The sequence below is a fragment of the Bidens hawaiensis genome, unplaced genomic scaffold (assembly GCF_021521415.1).
Source record: "Bidens hawaiensis isolate Kalapana, Puna unplaced genomic scaffold, B.hawaiensis_p1.1 tig00063569_1, whole genome shotgun sequence".
Classification (NCBI taxonomy): domain Eukaryota; kingdom Viridiplantae; phylum Streptophyta; class Magnoliopsida; order Asterales; family Asteraceae; genus Bidens; species Bidens hawaiensis.
The window spans coordinates 10,366-34,681 of record NW_027501371.1 but is presented as its reverse complement, the minus strand read 5'-3'; the positions used below and the strand labels follow the sequence as shown (position 1 = coordinate 34,681).

General features: G+C 33.8%; 2 protein-coding genes and 2 pseudogenes across 3 annotated transcripts; 2 read left to right on the top strand and 2 right to left on the bottom strand.

Annotated features, from left to right (window-relative positions):
* Nucleotides 1-369: 369 nt before the first annotated feature.
* On the bottom strand, nt 370-5,457 carry LOC143603989 (CMP-sialic acid transporter 3-like). The gene is made up of 14 exons (XM_077080605.1): nt 5,110-5,457; nt 4,491-4,607; nt 4,254-4,310; nt 3,511-3,588; nt 2,828-2,872; nt 2,617-2,676; nt 2,361-2,483; nt 2,179-2,256; nt 1,649-1,718; nt 1,087-1,194; nt 848-981; nt 677-759; nt 529-568; nt 370-458 (listed from the first exon to the last, which is right to left on the bottom strand). The coding sequence occupies exons 1-14, from the start codon at nt 5,278-5,280 to the stop codon at nt 408-410; spliced, it is 1,215 nt and encodes a 404-aa protein (XP_076936720.1). The 5' UTR covers nt 5,281-5,457; the 3' UTR covers nt 370-407.
* A 4,813-nt stretch (nt 5,458-10,270) lies between these two features.
* On the top strand, nt 10,271-11,876 carry LOC143603988 (F-box/FBD/LRR-repeat protein At1g13570-like; annotated as a pseudogene).
* Nucleotides 11,877-18,302: 6,426 nt separating this feature from the next.
* LOC143603991 (chitinase-like protein 1) lies at nt 18,303-20,281 on the top strand. The gene is made up of 3 exons (XM_077080606.1): nt 18,303-18,711; nt 19,181-19,340; nt 19,768-20,281. Exons 1-3 carry the CDS (start codon nt 18,333-18,335, stop codon nt 20,183-20,185), a joined length of 957 nt encoding a protein of 318 aa, XP_076936721.1. The 5' UTR covers nt 18,303-18,332; the 3' UTR covers nt 20,186-20,281.
* Nucleotides 20,282-21,517: 1,236 nt separating this feature from the next.
* On the bottom strand, nt 21,518-23,462 carry LOC143603990 (F-box/FBD/LRR-repeat protein At1g13570-like; annotated as a pseudogene). The gene is made up of 4 exons (XR_013148204.1): nt 22,829-23,462; nt 22,643-22,750; nt 22,404-22,556; nt 21,518-21,867 (listed from the first exon to the last, which is right to left on the bottom strand). The product of XR_013148204.1 is annotated as an F-box/FBD/LRR-repeat protein At1g13570-like (transcript).
* Between the last annotated feature and the right edge of the window lie 854 nt (nt 23,463-24,316).

Here is a 24,316-nt window from a genome sequence, read left to right as displayed (position 1 = left end):
AAATAAAAAACTTAAGTGTTTTATTGCAAAGAAAAACATTAGTAATAAGTAAATAACCTACTTTTATTTTCTTTGAATCTACCATTTTTTCTAGTTTTAAAAAGAAATTGACTAGCCGGCTCGAGCTTTTGACGAGCCGAGCCCGAGCTCAACATTTCAGATCGATAAGAAAAAGAGCCAGCTTGACTCGGTTTTTAAACAACCCGAGCCCGAGCCCACCCTGGCTCGGCTCGGCTGGTTTACAGCCTTGGCCGGACCTGCTTGTTTTGACTTGCACTAAATGACAAATTCCCATCTCCCAATTTAACATGTTAGCCAACATATCCATTAAACCACTTTGGGCTATTTTTTTGCCCGCTTTACCGGTTAAAAATATATATTAATTTTAGAAACTTACTCTGGTCAAGTTAAGTTGGAAGTAGAGGTCTTCTTTCATCAGATTCTACATGATGAGTAGCCTGCAGGAGTATAAAAAGTTAAAAACAGTTTCTCCAGAATAAAACTATATTATTCACTTAACATTTGTACCTCTTCATTGGCCCCTGCTGCTATATTTACGAATTGGTCCCTGTTTGCAGGTAAACAGATGTAAGTGGGCTTTAAAAAGTTCAAAAAAAAAAAAGATTTTTTATTAAATTAAGTGAAAAGGGCATAACAGTCATCAATAGTTGAGTACCTATGATTGTTCTGAACCGGGTCCAACTCCAAAGCCACCCCATTTTTTTCTTCTTCCTTAACTTTTGCAAGAGGCGAAAAAAACTAGAAAAAGAACGAAACGAGGGATAAATTAGTAAAATCACATAACAAGTTGAATGTATTATGAGGCTGTCCTCTTGAAATGTCATACCTGAAGCATTGAGATGAAAACAATAGAAATTCCAAGCATAAAGTTTATAGTCAAAGTGTGACCAAACAAAGCTGCAGATGCAAAGCCTGTGAAGATTGTGGCGACCGTTGACGAGTATTTTTTCAAAATTGTATCTGCATGCCATAAATTGTTTATAGATATATATGCTAAACGAATATTTTACCATCATATTCTAGAAACTGTTTAATAAGGGACTCTGAACATGTTTATAACCTTACCAGCATATTTGAAGAAAAAGGAAGATAAAATTCCTTGCGCTGCATTGTTTATAATTAAAAGCATTGTAGCTTTTGAATGTCCTTGCAAAATATCAAAGCTTTCGGGACCTGAAAAACATGATCGTACCATGATAAAGTTTTAACCGTAGATGGTTAAATTTTAACAGTCAAAACATATGTCCATTTAAAGTTCCTTAATGCACTAAAGATAGTGCTCTCGGTTCAACCTAGACCATTTTGACTCATTTGTTCACTTTGAAACCACGAATACAACCAACCCACCTTACCCAAAGAGTTTACCATTTCTAATTTACATAAAGATTCACACAATAAGTCAATTAGTAAAAATTATGCATAATTAAGTTATAATTTACACAATAAGTAATAATTCTTTTTCAAGTAAAAATTATGCACAATTAAGTTATAATTCACACAATCATAACAACTCACGCCAAGTAAAAATTATGCAGAATTAAGTTATAATTCACACAATAAGTAATAATGCAACTTAGAATCAGTTTTGTCTGGTTCAACAGAGATGTAAATTCAGGTCAATTAGTACCTTTGATAATGGCAGTTCCAAGGATCCCTAGGAAGTTGAAGATTGCACCATATCCATACAAAAACAAATTCTGCAAATTAAAACAAGCTGCGAGTTAGAGAAGACCAGATATTAAATTTTAGTTGAATATTGTTGCACCATACCCGTCCTTTTAATGACTCAAATATAGTCAAATTTACAATGGCTAGAAGGGGACTAAAAAGACTCTCAGGCATTAGTTTTAAATGTAAACAGATCATTGAGAAGCCTGGTACACATGGCATAAGTTGAAGAATATGTTTTGTACAAAAGGTCTGCATAATGACCCAAATTGGACAAAAAGCCATCTTTTAATGACTCGTATATATAAAGTACTGAAACAGTATAAAATTGAATGTATATTGGTATTTTATGCAAAAAGCCCGACGTTTCTCTTGTTATATTTTAATCAATGAAACAAATAAACCAAAATCAATCTGTTGCAGATGAATGTTCTATTCAACTAAAAAGAGAAGATGATAAAGTAAATAACAATGCAATATTAAGATCACCTGCATGTAAATGCTTGTATCATATTGACTCTTGAGTGCGTATTCATTGAAAACCGATGCCATAGATGGAACAGTGACCTGTATATTCCACTCATCAAGTTAATTAAAATTAAAGAAAAATTACAAAAACTAGAATGAGATGCTAACTACATAATAACAAAGCATTATGCAAACCAACTTACAAAGATAACTGTGTAGATATATGCACCCATTGCAACTGGAAGGCCCATTGCTGTAGAGCCCTCAGGTAAGGAACGCATTTGATTTATGCTAATTCCAATAAGCAACAGAGCAAGAGCCTCCCACTGAAAAACAGAAAACAAAAACATTATTTGTTTATAATATATTAGTATTGATGCTCACAGAAAAGTGAATCCTATATAAAGATTGATCTCGTGAAGAAAAAAACACATAAAAAACTAGAAACTCATAACAGACCTGAATTATTGAAAATCGGCGCTTCATTATTATCTTCAACAGAATTGCAATCACCAAGACCTAAATTTTAAACATCATGTTTGTGTGTCAAAATATGGCTTTCATGTTATGCATAAAACAAAAATGATGATAGATATGTAATGATGCAATGACAAAAGCTTTATTTGATCTTAAAAATTAAGGCATAAGAAACAATGCAATAGATAATTACCTTCAGATTGCTTAGCATCTTTACAGTTGCGGGATTAAAATAGAGCTGCAAAAAGAGTTCGGTGTTAGATCATAGGCTCCAAGTAAAATTTCAAAATATATGTTGTTTGCCAGTAATCATCAGCAAAGTGACTGATACAAAAAAATGCAACCGTCAAAAATTTATTTTGTTTTTCCTATTCATGCTCACAAATGTATTTCCATCCCATTTCAGGTTAATTCTTCTACTTATAACATCACTAAGCTTCATAACTTAATCCATAAATCTCTACACAACTGTTGTAACTGTGAAAAAACACCAGAAAAAAGTGCATCAACAGAACACTTTCCATTTATCCCCTTACTTTTATTTTAACACCATTCCTGTTCTTTGTTGGCTATGAGAATCTGAGAATAATTAAGACCAGAGGTATTAACCTTTCAAATTGACGAGTTTTTTGTTGGAATACCAAAATGTGTCTATGAGTACCAACCCTTAGTCTTTTGATGACTAAGAGTCCTAAGGTCTAATAGTTCTAAGATGTAATGTACGTAAACATGACAAAACTACTTTAGAAATAAACATGAATTAGTGATGGTTGGCATAAGTGCATAACATGTATAACTGATGGTTTATGTTAGGCATTATTATTAGACTACTATTATATTGAGATATCATTACAAGAACCACTACATTATAAGTACCTGCATGGTGAACTTTAGATAGTTATTAATAGCATAGAGGAGTGCTGGAACAGCAAGAAGCACATTGTTGCGCGCTGCCTGCAGAGAAACATGGCAAACGTCAAATCACAAGCTTGCTGCTTTATATAAAAACAAAATAATGCATATACAGATTCTAGAATTTGAAAGAACTTCAGACATAGAAAGATAAAGCAAGTAAAATAATCTTCAGAACTCAAAAGCTGCAAATACCAAAAGTGCGGTTCAAATTTTTTGTAGCATTTGCAATACAAATAAGTTTTCCTTTAACAAACACATCACTAAATCAACAATATGAGCTAATAGGTGCTCTTTGGCTTTCTAATAATAATATTTTCACTCTTTCTGTATGCTGGAGTCTGGAGTACCGCATTTTTTATCACCAACTTTATTGTAAGGTTTCATGCTAATGGCGATAACTAAGTATCTTTTTATCTATAGGTTCATTAACTTCAGCTCCATAAAATATTTCATTTAGAGAAAAACATTTAGCTAAAAAAAAGTAGAAATTGGTGGCATTATGATAGTACAATGCTTACTTAAATGAGGACCTAACTATCAGCATTTAATCTAATATTCAAAAAAAATTTATATAGAATGACAATAGGTTGTACTAGGATAGCAGTTCAGACAGGTAAAAAGATTCTAAGAAAAAAAGCATTTTCAGCCAGGTATGGCAATAATATCTAATAAATTGACCAAAAACTGAAATTTGGTAACAGTACCTGTGTAAAACTGGAGATAGAAAGAAGTGGCTTCTCTTCGATCTTTTGATTTCTAGCCTGAGATAAGAAAGAAATAAGCAATTTGTAGAACCATACAAATTTTAGAAACGAAGAACAAAATCCACACTAACAAAGTCAATAAGTTAGCAAAACATAGTCAGTAATAACTAAATGAATTTTCATTTAATTTGTTCAACTCTTCAATAACTTATATCACAGAAAAGAAGAGAACTCCACCTGGATGAGAAGCATCACAAGTGCAAAGATAACTTTTGCAACTTCTGTCAGAAAGTTAACACTTACGGGGCTAAATTTGAACTTTCCATCAACCTTTGACATGTACACCAAAATTGGCTGTAAAAGAAAATGAAAATAGTAAGCTACTGACAACATATGCAACATGAACATGGTGCACAACTTCATATACCTAGTTACCTACAAATTTCCAGTCAATAACAGTTTGGCCGATATTGCTTTTGTTATGAAAAATATACACGCTACAAGTAGCAAAGCCATTATATGATACTTATATTATCTTGCAAGCAAATCAGACGGATATTACAATACAGACCTCAACACAACTGAAAATAAAAGATGATTTATTAATTCTTTGGATAAGTACTCTTGTCGAGTTTGTTGAACTTTTTGTTACTTTGGTGAAAGTGCCTACCACGAATTGTGTGAATGACCCGATAAGAAATAAACGCAGGGCATACAAAAGGTGCAAAAAAATTCTTTTAGAGAAATCTACAGTGCACAAACAAAAATGTAACACCTTTCAAGGAAAAGCATACACAAAATGACAAATCTGCCATGTGTAGTCTTATAAAGAATTTAACTACAAAAGGCAATTTACCTGTAAGCCAACTAACATGCAATCACCAACAACCAATAAAACATTGAGCGCCCGTTGCTTTTTTGAAAACTTGCTCCGATGTCTATCATAAGCCCGGGAGACTGTTTTTACAGACGGATTCACCAACTTGGAATGACAGACACTGCATTCTATCATCCCTTGTTTCATCATCCGATCCCTCCCTACTTCACTCACGTCTCCTTCCTCTAAATGTCAAATCTACAATTGTTGTCTGCAACAACACAAATCAGCATTAATCAATAATCCAAAATCTAAATCAATGACTAGACATACTAAATCACAGCCCTTGACTAGTGGAATGCACAAAAACATTTCTAATAAACAAAAACTTCGAAATGTAGGTACAATCAGTCTCAGGAAATTGGAAAAAAAATCGCTGATTAGTCGATAGTCAGAGGTCAACTAACTAATTTTTTATCTAACTGGCCTTATTAGTTGCTAGTCGGTCCAAATCGCCCCTAGTCAGGTCTAGCAGGACCAAATTGCCTCTAGTGGATCCAAATCGCAGGCCAATTTCTGGCCAAACTCGGTAAATTACATATGAAAATGTGTGTGTGTATAAGTATATATAACTGCAAATAACATATAAAAATTCCAATGCAATTATCCCTAACGAGCTCTACAACAATAGGTAGGAAATCTTAATTCATCAAGATTAAAAAAATTCAAAACAAAGGATCAATTATGCTCCTAACAACTCAGATCTTGCAACTTCATATTAAAATCCACCTTCTTCACACAATCAATAATATACAAGTAAACCATGAGATTAACACTAACCTCAATTATATGATCCCTGGAATCAAACTCTTATGCCGTAGATCTAACAGCTCTAGCCACCAGAATTAGCCTGCAGCAGTTAAATTAAACCAAATCAATGAAATGGCGCGCGAAATTGACCCTAGAAGCGTAAAAGATCAATCGTATACAAGTAAACCACGAGATTAACACTTGCCTCAATTATATGATCCCTGGAATCAAACTCTTATGCTGTAGATCTAACAGCTCTAGCCACCAGAGTTCAACTGCAGCAGTTAAATTAAATCAAATCAATACAATAAGGCACGAAATAAACCGTAGAACATACAACATCAATCCTATACAAGTAATCTAAACTATGAGATAAACACTGACCTCAATTATATAATCTATTCCCTGCAAACAAGCTATTACTCCGTAGTGTGAATTTGCCGTAGATCTGGCAGCTCCGACCACCGCAATTCAACTGCAGCCGTTAAGTTAAATTAAATTCATAACATTAGGTGCTAAATAAACCCTAGACCAATCGTATACAAGTAAACCACGAGATTAACACTAACCTCGGTTTATATAACCGCTGCAAACAAACTATTACGCCGTAGTGTGAACGGAATTCAACAAGCTTCTGTTGAATTTGAATCAAATCAATACAATAAGGCGCGAAATAAAGCCTATACAAGTAAACTATGAGATTAACACTGACCTTTACACGGTAGTTTGAATTCGCCGTAGATCTGACAGCTCCGGCCACCGGAATTCAACTGCGGCGGTTGAATTGAACTGAGAATTTGAGTGTGTGTTGATTGATTGATGCGAAGAATATGCTTGAGAAAGTTTGTTGTAACGATGGATTAGATTTGATTTGATTTGATTTGATTTGATTTGTTAGTTGTACGTTTTGCTTTAAAATGACACCACCGTGGTTCACGCTTTGCTGTGATCTGGTGAGAAGGCTACCCACATTTGAAAATATGATGGGATCCCCCGATCTCGTTTAGGTTCGAGCTTTGCTAAGTTTTAGTTTAAGAGGGCTCGAGCTTAGCTTGGTTATAGTTGTGATTTGTAAGTCTGAGTTTGGTTGTAAGTAGTTTGTCAAGCTAGATTTGTTTATTATTTAGCTTGAGACAACCTAACCCCGTTAAGTCTGGTCGTTTATGTGAGGGGCAGTTTTGTCCCTTCACTCCCCAAATAAACACCAGGTCTGATTCGCAAGCCCCCTCACCTGAGAGGGTATTTGGGATAAAAAGGACAAAAATGCCCCTCACATGAACGACCAGACTTAATGGGGTTAGTAGGATCGAGTTTGATTGCAACTGAAATAAAACCATAGAGACGAAAATCACAAATTTGAAATTTTTTGACTAAAACCGCATATTTAAACAAACAATAGGAATGAATGAAAATGTTTTAACTGATATAAGAGAAAGCAATACTTCATTTGAGGCCTAACCCTGATTTCAGTTTAACCTTGTGCTGGTGGTACTTTGAGTTTTGCTACATGTATATATTCTTTTTTCGTATCTCTTAATTTGTTGATTATTTGATGCTTTTGCTAATTGATACATTAACAGAACAACTGGTCAAAGCGTGTCAAGTCGCATTTGGCTAATAAGAAACTCTATTAGTTCTAATATCTCGGCTCATTTAACTTACACGGAGCTCGAGCTCGAGCTCAGCATGTTTCGAGCTCTAGTTTCAAAGCTCGAGCTCGGCTCGTTTACTATTATATCAATTATTTTTTGTATAATTGTAATTATTTTATATATTTTTTCTATTATAATTGTATGTATAAAATAATATATATTATTTAGTTATGTTTATTTATTTTTTCATAACATTATTTTAATTAATTAATAATTATTAAATATATATTTTAAATTTTTGATAATTATTAAATATATGTTAACAGATTATATAAATGGCAGGCTCGCTTAAGCTTGCGGGCCGGCTCGAGCTCGATAAGTGAAGCTCGGGCTCAGGCTCAGGCTCGTTTATTAAACGAGCTTACTTTAGGCTCAAGCTTGGGCTCGGGCTCGATCGAGCTTTTTAACGAGCCGATCTCAAGTAGCTCGGCTCGTTTGCACCCCTACCGATCACCCGATTTATCTTTGCTTTATTAGTTATTACTGTAATATGAGTTGTGTTTTTTGGTGGTGGCTGACTATAAACTAAAATTTATATTTCAAATAAATGGTCTTTGCTTAACAAATGCAATTACAAAATTGATTATTCATAGTCATGGGTTAGTTGACCAGTTACATACTATGAGGAATATGATCTTACCCGATCGTTAAGAATTCTGTTTAGTTTATTTATTATATAATTTGTGGTTTGACTGAATAAGTCAAACCGCAGATTTTGGACAACTGATTATGGGACAACTTTTATTTGGGTTTTAATTTCATATTTTGTTTGTCTTAAGATATCTAAATATTCATATCATGGTTTATTTTTTAAATTCTTTATAACAGTACCATCAATTTTTAACTAGTGTGCTTAAATTCATAATTGACCGTAGTTTGGAATCGTTAAACCAAAGGTCAAAATTTATCTGAAAAGTCAACTGTCACTAAAAAGAAGGAAACAGTTTTAAGTGATTTATGAATTGGTTAACTTTTTTGGTGTTTTTATTATTTTGATAATCCCGATTTTAGTTTGACCTTGTGCTCGTGTTAACTATGAGTTTTGCTACAAGTATTCTCTTTTTGTATCTCTTAATTTGTTGATTATGTGATGCTTTTGTTAATGATACCTTGTTTGCAATTTGTCTGCAAGGGACAATGTGTGTGAATGCTTATGATAATTTGCTTATGATAATTTACCAGAAACACTTAAAATTGTAAAGGGTAGAATGATTAGTTCTGATTTTGTTAGTTTCTTTAACTTCAACTATTATGCATTATACTTTATTTGTTTGTGTGTGTGTGTAGGGGCCGTCCCGATAGGGGTGCAAACGAGCCGAGCTCGACTAGGCTCGAGCTTGGCTCGTTTTAACTTATATGGAGCTCGAGCTCTATTTTCAAAGCTTGAGCTCGGCTCGTGAGTAGATTCTCAAGCTCGAGCTCGGCTCGTTTACTATTTATTAATTAATTTTTTTATATTTATAATATATATATATATATAGGGAGAGGATCAAAAGAGAACTCCTTAAAGAGAGAACTAGAGAACTAATAAAGAAATATTTTTAATTTAATTAAAAAAATATTTTTAAATTTCCGTTTTTGCCATTATTCTTATATTATGTTACCATTTACTCAAAAATATAAAAAAAAACTCGTTGTAGTGCACATGTGCAATACATCGACTTTTTTTTATTGCATATGTGCACTAGTGTGTATTTTGATATGTGCAATAATGTTGAATAGCATATATGCAATTTTTTGTATTATATTAGTGCAATAGTGTTATATTATATACAAAATTACCAAAAAACAATATAGTGCATTAGTGTTGTATTACGTATATGCGGTAGTTTGTTTCGAGTACAATTATTAGTGTTTGTATTTACATATATTCAATAGTGTGTATTGTATATTGCAATTATGTTGTATAATGCAATTATGTTGTATTATATGCAATAAAACACTATCGTATATATGCAATACACATTAGTGCACATATGCACTACATCGCCATTTTTTTTTAAGAACAATATCATCTTATTAAAAGGAGGAAAGAAAAAAAAATCACAAAATATTTTTTTTAAAAAAGTTAAAAATAGTTTTTATTAGTTCTCTAGTTCTCTCTTTAAGAGGAGTTCTCTCTAAATCCCACCCCTATATATATATTTATATATTTTCAATTATAATTTTATGTATAAAATAATATATATTATCTAGTTATTTTTTTCACAACATTATATATATTAATTAATAATTATTAAATATATATTAAAAATTATATAAATGGCAGGCTCGTTTAGGCTTGCGAGCCGGCTCGAGCTCGATAAGTGAAGCTCGGGCTCGATTAAGCTCGGCTCAATCGAGCTTTTTCACGAGCCAATCTCGAGTAGTTCGGCTCGTTTGCACCCCTAGTCCCAAGAACCCCTAAAAAAACCGGGGCAAGAGAAAAGAAATGGACCCTAAAAGTTTCTAAAAAATGCCACTCTTAAGATTTGAACCCAGGAACCTTTTTTCTCTTATAGAATTATGCCCCCAAGGCCGGGCATGAGGCAGGGCTGGGTGGTTGACCAACCCTGGCCCGACACCCGAGAGGCCCAAATTAAAAATAAATTATATATATATATATTTTTTTTTAACCCAATTACTCAACTAATTTAATGCCCAAATTTTTCTTGCCTTCAGCCCAAAAATTGTTCGACGGCCCCGATTATGTATTATGCTTTTATGTGTCTGTGTGTATGCACTAAATAAAGTTGCTCTTAAATAAATTTTCAGAGTAGCTAATTATGTAGCCAACAAGAAAATCTAAGATGGATATGATCAGCAAGCTTCCTATAGGCATAATAGAAACAATATTATGTCTACTACCGATTGAAGAGGCAGCAAGGAGAAGCATCGGAGGTACCGTTGGATCAAAATACCTAAACTTGCATTTACTAGATGATCCTTTTCAAGAATCGACTGATGGGCCTAAGTTGTCTGCTTTGGGGCAAGCGGTTGGCAAAGAAAGTAAAGAGAGAAGGTTCTGGAGTTGTAAACTTTTCAATGCTATATACCAAGTTTTGTTAATTCACGAGGGTCCAATCGATGAGTTCACCCTTCATATGGATTGATATTATATAAAAGGTACTTGTGTTGAAGTTGACCATATATTACTTCATTTGTCAAAGAAAAATACTGAATGGAAGGTGTATAAGTTACCCATTTGTTTCTCCTCGTTACATCAGTTAACAGATCTGTATCTCTATAACTGTGCTCTTTTCCATGAACGCTCGTTCAATGAATTCCTTCACCTTACAACCTTATATTTGAAAGACACAAGAGCCAATGAGAAACAACTTCTGGGTCTTTTATCTACTTGTCCATTACTTAAGAGATTAACTCTAATCGTAAGTTCGTATAAATTACAATGGAATGTCAATCCTCATGGGCCTTCATAACCTAGCTGAAAGTTGTATTTTTTTTTTTCATTTTGCAGACAAGTTTCGGTTACAACATCTTATATAGTCAAGGTGGCTACACTGTTGATCTGTTCGAGTGATTACCTGGGATCGAATATCTCTCTATTTTGTGCTTGATCGTTACGGTAATTTCATCTACATTGTATATACTTGATTAGACTTTAGTCTTCGTATTAGTTATCATTAATCTTTGTTGTGTATATGTTTCAAGTCTTTTGTTCTAGAAAGACTTCCTAAAGTGCTTCCATCATCTCTGGTCCACTTGAAATACTTGTCCTTGGAAAATATGTGCACTAGTCACAAATATGGGCTACCTTTTTTTGATATTTTGATTCGAAGCTCTCCAAGTTTAGTGAAACTTAAGCTAGCGGTAAATATCAAGAATTTATGTTTTATTCTACTTGTTTTGATCCTTATCGACTCAAAGTACACTTACGCAAGACACTTATTCATGTAGATGTATCCCACGTATTTTCTTAAAGAACACGAGAAGGGCTTTTTTACACTTGAAGATCATTCTGATATTATGTTGGAGCATCTGAAAGAGCTGGAGATTCTAAATTTTAACAACATAGAGAATGAGTTGGATTTTGTGAAGCTTATATTCGCTAAATCACCCGTACTAAAGCAAGTGAGGATATTCTTAAGTTACGACTTTTATGAGAATGAAGAATTGCTTATTTCGAAACTCCTTGAATGCTCCCCTTGCGCATCGCTGGTGGTACAGAAGTTTAATTATCTACGCCGATGGAACCTAACTAGGAATGCATTTGTTGGTTTTGATCTTTTGATGACTGTTTAGTTAAACGAACAAATTTGTTTTCATCCTGTTGGAGACTTTGAGATGGATGATCTTTTGCGTCTTGCATTTGTTGATATATTATACTTTTCTGGCCTTGATTAGTAGAACCTGGCTGGATCCGGGCTGGGAGAGGGGCGCCCATTCCTAACCACTTTCGAAAAGGTCCGCTCATGCTGGAGGGGAGGGCTGTAATTGAGCCGAGTCTAGTCGATTCAGTGTGTGCTCGAGCTCGAACTTAATCAAGCTGGCTCGAGCTTAGCTCATTTTCTTATCGAGCTCGAGCCCGGCTCGTTTAAAGCTCGAGCCGAGCTCAAGCTTGTCGAGCCGGGCTCCTTTAATTTTTAAAATTTTTATTTTACAAATTTTGATATAAAAAGACAATTATAATTTTAACATACATATTATATAAAATTTATAAACTAGTGAATTTATAACTTTATATGGTTTACTTTTGTTATTTTTTATAAGGTTTTAGGAATCGAGTGGTATAATATATGTATAATATTTATATATTTATTTCTTGGTGTGCTATTATTATATATAGATATTAAAATTTAAGGGTTTAATCTAAACGAACCAACGAGCCGAGCTAACGAGTCGAGCCACGAGCTGAGCTGGCCCTGACTCTAGATTGGCTCGTTTAGAAATCGAGTTGAGTCGAGTCGAGCTCATTTAGAATCAAGCTTTTTTCGAGCGAGCCGTGAGCCATAGACTTTTAAAACAGCCCTAGTCTTGAAGTTGTGGTTGGGAATATTTTGTTAAATTCAATCATATGAGAAAGCATATGATTATTTTCAAGCCAAATTCAAGGCTAGGCTTATAAAAGCTTGACCCAGCTCAGTTAGTTTTATGAACGGGTACTCGAACTAAACTGACACTGGAAGTTTCAATATATTCAAAGAATAGTGTTGCGTCCCTGTGAGGTTGTGATGTCCTCTGATACTTGAGGATCAACTTTTTTGCCTCGTTTATAATTGTGAATTATCATTGAGACGCCCTTGAATAATATACAAGAGTAATTAGGATCCCACATGTTTAATATGTTTTTAAGTTTAAGCATCTTTAGACATTTTTCTACCTATAGCATTCTATCAATGAAGTTATGAAGCTATTTTTAACAAAATATGTAAAATTGTTAAGACTAACATAATTATTTAAAAATGGAAAAAGAGTTTTGGGGGACAAACAAGCAATGAAGAAACATCTTTAGATCTTTGTGATTTCCAATTTGATTATGAGGGCGTCCGGGTTTACCACTCGTGAGTCTTAGGGTGGCTTAATGAAAAAAGATTAGGATCTTCGGGTGACTTAACAAATCAGTTTTGATTAATCAGTTTGGTTTGTTCAGTTAGTTTGTCAGTTTTTATTCTGTTCGGTTAACTCACAAATTGGATGAGCGTCAGTATAAAAGAAAAAAAAGTGAGCAACTTTTCGTATAAATGACATCAAAGTCATTTTTCTTAAATAATGCGTGCATAATAATTTGTAAAAGTGTAAAATTGTAATTTAGTAAAATTAAAATATAAAAGATATTCAGAATATTTTAAATTAAATTGGTATAAATGGTGACGACGTGAAGTATACTTCTGACTTAAAGGTAGAAGGTTTGGGTTTTTTTAGTGGAGACTCCGTTTCATCTAGGCCTGTTCACGAGTCGAGCCTGAGTCGAGCAAAGATGGATTCGAGCTCGAAATTAAACGTGGCAATTCAGCTAGGCTAGAGCTTGATTTTGAAGTTAAATGAGCCTATGATCGAGCCAACAAGCCGAGCCATGACCCTGGCTGAGCTTCGCTCGGTTACAAAAGTGAGCCAACTCAGTTCAGTTTGTTTCAAATCATGTTTTTTAGCTAATTTTATTCAAGTTTTTATCAAACGAGCTACGAGCCCGAGCTTCAAGACACGAGCTTTTTGAACAGTATTAGTTCCGTCCACCCTCAAAGATAATCTCCACTTGTGGCTCAAGTTCCTTTTTGGGCTAGGCTCTTTTAGTTAAGTACTCTTATTAATAAAAAAAATCATGTAAATAAAACAAGCATTTTATGAATTGGTTTGTTTGAATCAGGGGTGTAAACGAGCCGAGTCAAGCCCAAACTTGACTCGGCTCAAGCTCGGTTCGTTTAACTTACACAGAGCTCAAGCTCGGCTCGTTTCAAGCTCTATTTTCAAAGCTTGAGCTCGGCTCGTGAGTAGATTTTCAGGCTCGAGCTCGGCTCGTTTACTATTTATCAATTATTTTTTATATAATTTTGATAATTCTTTTTATATATTTGTATTATAATTTTATGTATAAAATAATATATATTATTTAGTTTATTTTATGTAATTTTTCATAACATTATATATATATATATATATATATATATATTAATAATTATTAAATATATATTTTAAAAAATTATATAAATGACAGGCTCGTTTAGAGTCGTGAGTCAGCTCGAGCTCGATAAACGATGCTCGGACTCGAGCTCTTTTATTAACCGAGAGGCTCGAGCTAGGCAATTATCTATTTGTTAACCGTTAAAATAATAATAATAATAATAAGAAAAATTGAATTTTAATAATCCAAACTATTAGATGTTGGCCAATATTAATTCCAACTAACAATGTAACTTGTGACAATCCCAACTTTTAACTTTGTTACTCTTAACAATCCCACACTAACTGGCCATTAACTCCGTTTGTTTTTAGTTACACAAATAGTCCCTTTGGTTTACACATAGTATAGATTTGATACAAATAAAAGACCATTATATATCTCTCTCTATATCTCTGTTTCCGGCAGCCACCACCACCACCGGCCGCCGCCGCCACCAGCCAGCTGAGCCACCATCTTATTTTACTCTTTACTTTCCTTATCATCTAAACCACCGTGGACCACCCCAACCGATGAAATCGACCACCGGTGAAACGAATACCGGCGAAAGATCTGTGAAGTGGCGGTTCAGATCTTTTCAGATATGTAAAGACTAATTCCGATGAAAATGAAGTTGATTGTCGGAATCGTTTGTTTGTACAGGTTAGTGGTGGCGCATTGTGGTTCATGCGAGAAAGAAAGAATAAGAAGATGGCGGTGGTTTAGGTGAGAATGAAACAAAATGAAGATGGTGGTGTACGATGGCTCAGGCGACTAGTGGAAACGCCGAAAAGGTGTGAGTCCCCGTCCTGGGGACGAAAACGCCGGTGAAACGTTTCCCAGACGATTCTGGTAATTGGGTACGGATCAATTAGAGTTTCTGAGACGTTTCCTATAAAAATTAGGGGTTTGCGGCTAAACTTACATTTAATTTGGAAACTTACATTTATATATAAATGTTCATCTGCATTTTTTTCTGGTCGTCGACAAGAGTAAACGATTGAGTTTGGGTGGAAGACTATAGGAAGAAGATGATAAGTATTGGGAGTATTATAACCAATATTTTATTGTTTTGTCTTTTCTCTTTTCAATTGTTTATTTCTTTTAAACAACCCTTTCTTACTTTTGTTATCAGACATATAAAAAACAAATTTAATTGTTTACTTTATTTGTAAATTAAAAAAGAAAAAAAAACGAGGGTATTTGTTGGCTGGTGTTCCAATCATTATAAATGTTGGTTTTTTAACATTTAACTATTTATCTTTCAGTTGCTTGCATCTGGTCCTTAAAACTTTTAAATTTTTACATAAAAGTGTTTTTTCTCCAATCTATTTCATTTGACCATTTATCTCTAGGCTTGTGTATTTCATTTGTAACCCTAAGTTTTAAAGTAACGTATTCAATTCTAAACAATAAATATCTATTTTGGAATATGTTTAATATATTTGTATTTTTTTTGCCGTACCCGTATTTTGGATTTTTGATTTTTGTCGTTTCCCGTACCCATAATGTCCCCGTATCTTGGTCCCGTACCCGTTCCCGTGCTACTTAGGATTTCACGCAGAAATTTATTTGATAAAAAAATAGGTTTATTTTAGTTTTTAAAGCATTTATTTCTTCCAATAAAAATAAATAAAAAGTAAAAGAAGATGGTGGCTCATGGTGGCTCAGCTGGTTGTTGGTGGCGGCGGCCAGCGGTGATGGTGGCTGCCGGAAACAGAGATATAGAGAGAGATATATAATGGTCTTTTATTTGTATCAAATCTATACTATTTGTAAACCAAAGGGGCTATTTGTGTAACTAAAAACAAACGGAGTTAATGGCCAGTTAGTGTGAGATTGTTAAGAGCAACAAAGTTAAAAGTTAGGATTGCCACAAGTTACATTGTTAGTTGGAATTAATATTGGCCAACACCATATAGTTTGGATTATTAAAATCCAATTTTCCTAATAATAATAATAATAATAATATCAAGCAACGTGTTTTAAACACACCGACACTCTTGGTTAAACTAAACCGCAAGCCCAACTCAAACTCAGTGAGTTGTCGGTGGCGAGTTCACTTCACTTGTAACTCTAGTTGGTAAGTCATGGTTGAAAGCTTCCCATACATATAATTTACTTGATTTAAAATCCAGCCTGTTTGTTGTTTAATAACATCAGTACATGTCAATGATTCATTCACCCCACCCTATTATTCAAATGACAAAGATGCTTTAACACACACTCACACACACATTACACCTTCATTGCTTGGAGTCAAAGGAAGCTACAAGCAACATTATTCCTACAAATCCCACTTGCATTTTGGTCTAATATCACACAATCTGTTCTTGTTTTGGGACAAGTCTCCACTCTCAGTAAGTTTCTTACCATACTTTCTTCAATTCACATAGATCTTGTTGATGGGCTTATTGTTTTAATTGTCCTTTGTTCTTTATGGTTTATGCATTTGATTTTTAGTATTTGGTATTTTGGGGTTTTCAAGATTTTTATAAAAATCCTAAAAAGATGCAAACTTTGATCAAATATAACACAAATCTGTTCTTGTTTTTGGGACAAGTCTTCACTTTCAGTAAGTTTCTTGTTATACTTTCTTGAAATCAAATAGATCTTGATTGCATCAAAAACTGCTTGTAAAATCCTAATTTGAAAACATAATTTTATTTTTAATATTTGGGATTTTCAAGATTTTTATGAAAGTTTTAAAATTATGCATTTTCAAGATTTTTAGCTTCTTTTAGCATCTGGAACATGTTATTTCAAGCAATCTTGACCAAATGCCCAAATAATCAAGAAATTGTTATTGGGTGTTTTTTTTGTTATACTTTCTTGAATTCACATAGATCTTGATTATATCAAAAAACTGCTTGTAAAATCTTAGTTGGAAACATAATTTGTTGATGGGTTTATTGTTTTAATTGTCATTTGTTCTTTATGATTTATGCATTTTCAAGAAACTTTATTGATTTGATTTTTAGTATTTGGTATTTTGGGTTTTTCAAGATTTGTATAAAAATTTAAAAAGATGCAAACTTTGTTAATGGGTATGTTGCTTTAGCTTCTTTTAGCATCTGGAACTTGTTATTTTAAGATTTTTATAAAATCTTTAAAGATTTTAGCATCTAGATCTTGTTGTTTTAAGCAATATTGACAAAAATGCCCAAAAATCAAGAAAAGGTGCTTGATTTATTATTGGATGTTTTGGTCCTCTGAAGATCTTTGTTAAAACTCTATAAACCTACAAAATTGGTTAATGGGTATATTGTTTTAGCTCATTTTAGCATATGGATCTTGTTGTTTCAAGAAAAGGAGCTTGATTTATTATGATTTAATAATTTCAAAAAAATTGCACCAAATGCCATACAAATTAAGAAAATTGATTTGATTTTAGTATTTCGTATTTTGGGTTTTTCAAGATTTTTATAAAAGTTCTAAAAAGATGCAAAATTTGTTAATGGGTTTGTTGTTTTAGCTTCTTTTAGCATCTGGAACTTGTTATTTCAAGCAATCTTGACAGAATGCCTAAATAATCAAGAAAAGGAGTTTAATTTATTATTGGGTGTTTTTTGGAACCCTAAAGGGAAACACATTTGTTGTTAAATTTATGTCTTTTTTTTGGATCTTGTTACTAAATGTCCAAATAATCAAGGAAAAAGTAACTTAATATTATTGTTATCAGATTTGTTACATGGATGCTATTTTAGGTGAGATTTGTGTTATTAATGATATTCAGATATAAGTAATTTGATTTATTGAGTAATCCCCTTTGGGTATTATATATTTTTTCTACTAATTTCAGATTTGATTCAATATAATCCTGTGTTTTTTTTTTGTTTTTTTTGTCGAACTTTCATCAAAACCATAGAAAGAAACATTCTTTCTGCATATAGTATAATGTATATAATTCATGCATATTTCCAAGAAAATTACACGAATGCGTAACGAAAATGAAACTTGATTTCTAAGATATATTCATTCAAATCCTTTTTACTAAAAACGAATAGAAAAGGAAAGATGACTCTAATTTTTCAGTCAATTAGTCTATCATAATTAACAAGAAAATGACATGAAATATACCTTTTTTATTATTCCAAGCACTCGGGTATCTATAAATTTGTATTCTTTCATATCTTTTTCAATGAAATGAGCTTGATTTGTAACAGGTTATTCTGTGTTTCTTTCTTTTATTGCAGAAAACAAGAATGAAGACTAAGCATGTGTGCCTTTTGGTGTTAAGTATACTATTTATAATAGTTTCACTTGCGGACGCTGATACTTCACCTGTAATCGTGAAAAAAGTTAAGGGGAAAAAAGTTTGTGATCAGGGTTGGGAATGTAAAGGGTGGTCAGAATATTGCTGCAACCTCACAATATCACAATATTTCGATTATTATCAGTTTGAGAATCTTTTTTCAAAAAGGAACACTCCGGTGGCACACGCTGTCGGTTTTTGGGATTTTAAATCTTTTATCACCGCTTCAGCCATTTATCAGCCCCTAGGGTTTGGTACCACGGGTAACAAGACAACACAAATGTTGGAGGTTGCTGCTTTTCTTGCTCATGTTGGAAGTCAAACTTCTTGTAAGTTATACTTTAAACGGTTTGACTTTCGTTCTTTATATATAAGGAATCGTGTTATGTGTAGAGGTGGTATTTTTGGCCCGCTTATGAATGGGTCAATTTGGGTTGTGTGTTATCACATACAGGTCAGTTTAGGGGTTATTTGTTATTGCAAACGGGCCAAATAAACACTTTTAGATAATTGTGTTGAAAAGGTGACAGTCGCTTACAGTCTTTTTATAGTGCATGCTTTTGGTAGGCATAGTTGAAGTAAGAAATTTATTATTAAAACATATATATATATATATATATATATATATATATATATATATTATATTGCCTACTTATCTCTGATAGTCGAAATACCACTTTCACAAAGTCCTTATGTTGCGTTTATTCTCGACTAAAACTGTGAAGTCCCTATTCAAATATAGATCAGTTTTGCATGTTAAACTGCTAAATGGAAAATAACATTTTTTATATGATTTAGGTGGATATGGAGTGGCAATTGGTGGGCCCACGGCATGGGGATTATGCTACAACAAAGAAATGAGCCCGATGCAAGATTACTGTGACGATAACTACAAATACACATACCCTTGCGCACCCGGTGCTTTGTACTTTGGTCGTGGTGCTTTGCCCGTCTTTTGGTATGAAAATAAATAAATTATTATTCTTTTAATAACAAAATAGTCAGTTCACTAAAGGTGGAAAGTATATGAGCGAGTCGGACCGTTCAGTAGCAAGTCCAAATGTGTGAATTTATATGGGTCAAAACGGGTTGGGTTGACCAAAAAACGATTTTTGTCCAATTTTTTAATAAATAATTAGTTTGTCAGATATGACTGCAAATATTAGTTTGTTTCAGTAATAATCTAATCTTTTGAATATAATGATTTTAGATGTTTACACATCAAAATACCATTTAGTCAACGCATTTAACTCGTTTTCTTTTCACCGAACCTTTTAGACATTATATATTTGACTCGTATATAAATAAAAAAAATACCATACCTGAATAAACACGTAACTCTTAACCAAATAAACACGTAACTCTTAACCGTTGACTTGTTTCAGGAACTACAACTACGGTTACATTGGCGACTGCATAAAAGCTGATCTTTTGCACCACCCCGAATACCTTGAACAAAACGCCACTTTAGCCTTTCAAGCTGCAATCTTTCAATGGATCACCCCCTTAAAAAAGGGTCAACCATCGGCCCACGACTGCATGGTCGGCACATTCAAGCCCACCAAAAACGACACTGCAGGGAACAGGGTTCCTGGATTCGGGTGCACCATGAACATCCTATATGGCGAACGCACATGTGGCAAAGGTGATATTAACGACATGAACACCATCATCACACATTACTTGTATTATCTTGACTTGATGGGTCTTGGTCGCGAGTACGCCGGGCCCCACGAGGTGCTCACGTGTGCTGAACAGAAACCGTTTAACCCATCAACCACTAAAGACTCGGCTTCGACTTGATCTCGCGGTTAAAGTCAGACACTGTGTCAATGTGGGTTGAATCTTGAATGGAATAAAGGTGAAGCCTTTGGAATGTTTGTAGGTTCAAAAGCATTTTGTTTTTCATGATTATTATTTTATTTTGTGAGATATGCATTTGTTTTACAATTGGGAATTACAGACACAAGTCTTGTATAAGTATTTTTTTTTTCAGATTGTGTTTCTTGAGATTGCTTCTGTATGACTGTATTATATATACTGTAATAAATTTGTATAAGTGTGTTACTACTTATGTGTCCATTGTTTTTGTCCTAAACTTTCTTCTTAGTTGCTCTTCAATTATTATTTTAATTATATTTATATTACTATAAAATTAGAATTTTTTATGAAAATATAGGTAATTAATTATTACTCCATTTGTGCAGAAAGAAAAGAAATTATGACAGAATTATATAAAATCTTGATAAAAAAAACCTTAAAACTACTAATCAAAAAGAAAATCTGTAGACTTCCTACTAAAAAGATTTGTAAGTCTAGTTAATGAGTTAAATTTAAAAAGATTTATAAGTCTAGTTAATGAGTTAAATTGGTTGTTTTATATTTTAAACATATTACTGTCATTTCAGATACTTTCACTTAGGGGTGAGCATTAACCGAAACCAAACCAAGATTAACCAAAAACCGAATTAACAACTGGTTATCGGTCTTTTTTTTTTGGTACCCTGCGTTATTCTTATTTTAACTTAGGGGTGAGCATTAACCGAAACTAAACCAAAATTAGCTCAAATTTGGTTTTGGTTATCAACCGAACCAGAAACCAACAAACAGATTGAATTAAACAAAAACACACTGGTTAAAAAGATTGATTAACTGATGACTTCGGTAATGGTTCGGTCTTGGCTAATAGCCGAACCATTCACACCCCTGCGTCCACTCTCCAGCTCTTTATTCAACTACACAAATGTGTGTGTGTGTGTGTGTATATATATCTGTCAAGTGCTTCTGCTCACACAAAAATTTCTGATTCACTACACTAATTTGGTTAACTGAACCAAGAAACTAGGCAAAATGGTGTGGCCAAATGAACCAACTTTTAAGGAAGCGTATATGGCGCACTTGATGGCTTAATGGTGTATGTAGTTGCGGTGAAACCAACTGTGTTTCACACACGTAAGGCCACACGACAAACATAGTAAGCCGATAAGTGATTAGTTTCTCATAGTGTAAATTAAGATAAGTAAAAACTGTAAAATGATCAACAGGAGAAGATACATGAGTTGAAGTATGCAACAATAACTAGCATAATAACATAACTCGTTCAAGTTGCGAAATATCATGATTCTCAACATCGAAACAAAACTGATCATTTCACCAAATGACCAACGAATCCATCAAGTGATGCGACTAACTGACTATCAACTAACAATGACTTTTACCACAGGTGATGCACACGGGAAGCTTAAAAGCATTTTCGAGACCTGCAATTTTTCATCCTTATTCAACTCATCCCATAGAGATATCTTGACCTTCTTTAGTACAGGTGACTTGGCCAAAATAAGCTTCACAAACGCCAAACCATTCTTCGGTTCACTAAAATCCGTAATCTCTAATTCGTTAAGATGCTCCAACATAATATCTGAGTAACCTTTGAGTTTAGAGGAGCCTATAAATCTTGCAATATCATCCAAGTGATCTTCGGCAACCTACACGAAGCGTCTTTTGTGAATGTTTTTTTTTATATTAGGGGTGTAAATGAGCCGAGCCGCTCGCGAGCTACTTGAGATCGGCCCGTTAATAAGCTCGATCGAGCTGAGCTTAATCGAGCCCAAGCCCGAGCCAAAAAGTACAGCTCGTTTAATAAACGAGCCCAAGCTTCACTTATCGAGCTTGAGCCAGCTCGCGAGCCTAATTGAGCCTATCATATATATTTAATAATATATATATATATATATAATGTTATGAAAAATAAATAAAATAACTAAATAATATATATTCTTTTATACATAAAACTATAATTTTAAAAATATATGTATATATAATTAAGAATATATAAAAAAAATAATTAATAAATAGTAAACGAGCCAAGCACGAGCTTGAAAATCTACTCACGAGCCGAGCTCGAGCTCCGTGTAAGTTACTCGAGCCTATTTGAGCTCGGGCTCGGCTCGTTTGCACCCCTAACCACTTGATATAAGAATATAAAATCACGAAGGATACAATATAGATTTTTGGTATTTACCTCTAGCTTAAGTTTTTCGAGATTTGGGGCGCTTCTAATCAAAAGAACAAGAAAAGGTAACGAGCATAGGTGCCCAAAAGGTAGACATTCCACACACAAGTATTTCAAGCGGACCAATGTTGTCAAAACCTTTCTTGGAAGTGGATCAAAACACTTGAAGCATAAACGAAACAAAGATTAGTAATAACTAATTAGCAGACCGAAGTATAGTAAAGTATATAGCATGTGGATAGAATTACCCCATAAAAAGAAAACCAAACCAATAGATATTCAATGACCGGTAAACACTCCATGAAACCAGCAATGGTGGAATCTTCATTACCAACGATAGTTGAATCGTCACTATCCTGCAAAAGTTACAAAAACGAGCCAAGTTATGAAAGACTGTGAGGATTGACATAACATTCAATTTATTATGAACTTACAATAGTCAGTCTCTTAAGTAATGGACAACTCAATAAAAGACGTCGAAGCGTTTTTTCACTGATATATACTTCTTGCAAATTCAAAGTTGTAAGGCAACTAAATCCGGTGAATGATGGTAGACGGTCAATAACACAACCATTGAGATACAGGTCCGTTAACTGATGTAACGAGAAGAGAGACGAGGGTAACGTGTAGTTCCCATAAAGGTTGAGTTTTAATATCTTGACGGTATTTTTCTTCGACAAATGAAGTAGTATATGATCAATCTCGACACATGAGCAATCCACATACATATGAATGGTGAAGTCACGGATTGGACCTTGGTGCATCAACAGAACTTGGTATATAGCGTAGAATAGTTTACATCTGCTCGTCATTTCTTTCCGTTCACTTGGTTGTTCGAACGATTGCTCCAAAACCGACGGCTCAGCCACGTCAACTCCATCAACCTCATCAGCCGATTCTTGTAATATATCTTGAATAAACACGAGTTTAGGGATTGTGAGCCAATGGTGCCTCCATTCCTTGAGAGGATACTCGTCCTTGCAAACTCTTGAATCGGTAGGAGACATAATATGTATTCTAACATGCCTATAGGAAGTCTGCTGATTCTATCCATCTTATGATATTCTTGTTGGCTGCAATATTAGCTACTTTGATCATCTATATAAGATAAACTCGCTTTAACGCGCACACAAACACACAAAAGAAGCATAACACATGATAGTTGAATTTTAACATTTATGCATTTTGAAATTGAGCATAGCAGTTGTCAATCAATTAAATTCGGCTGCATAAATATAAAAAAAAATCATCTAAAAGCCCTAAAATCTACAAATGTATAAAAACAAACAAAATGAGAACCAAGAAGACTACCCTTTACACTTTTAGTAGCATGATAATGCAAACTTTGATTAAAATATTAGTGCATATGGTAAATTATCATAAGCATTCTAATTTCTAAGGCTGCATAGGGGCGAGCAATAACCGAATTAACCGAAAATCAGTTATTTTCTGTACCTTCGGTTAACCAAAATTAACCGAACCAAATCACTCATTTTTCATTTATTCTAGTTTTTATGCCTCCATGTATTTATACGTTCATTTCATGTATTTAGAAGTAAAAATTTAAGCCCAAATTCGATTTTGGTTATTAACCAAACCGAACCAAAAAACTGTTCATTTCATGTATTTAGAAGTAAAAATTTTAGCCCAAATTCGATTTTGGTTATTAACCAAACCGAACCAAAAAACTAAACGAATAAGCCGAACTAATTAAACCGGAAACCGGTTGGTTAACTTGATTGAGGCTAATAACCGAACAAAACTGATCCGAACCATGCACATCCCTAGCTGTGTGTAGTGGAAGGTTTATCATATGTACCTTAAGAAGAAGCAGCAGCAGCCAACGAACCAAACACCAGCGGCTCACATTTGGGGGTTAGGGTTCAAAATTCAAATCAACTTTTTATACTATACACATTGTG

Coding starts and splice junctions, on each gene's coding strand:
- LOC143603989 (XM_077080605.1), bottom strand. CDS start 5,280: ATGATGAAACAAGGGATGATAGAATGCAGTGTCTGTCATTCCAAGTTG. Junction 3,589..4,253: donor CTATCTCCAGTTTTACACAG/GTACTGTTACCA, acceptor GTTTCTCTGCAG/GCAGCGCGCAACAATGTGCT. Junction 459..528: donor CAGCAGGGGCCAATGAAGAG/GTACAAATGTTA, acceptor ATACTCCTGCAG/GCTACTCATCATGTAGAATC.
- LOC143603991 (XM_077080606.1), top strand. CDS start 18,333: ATGAAGACTAAGCATGTGTGCCTTTTGGTGTTAAGTATACTATTTATA. Junction 18,712..19,180: donor TGTTGGAAGTCAAACTTCTT/GTAAGTTATACT, acceptor TATATGATTTAG/GTGGATATGGAGTGGCAATT. Junction 19,341..19,767: donor GGTGCTTTGCCCGTCTTTTG/GTATGAAAATAA, acceptor GACTTGTTTCAG/GAACTACAACTACGGTTACA.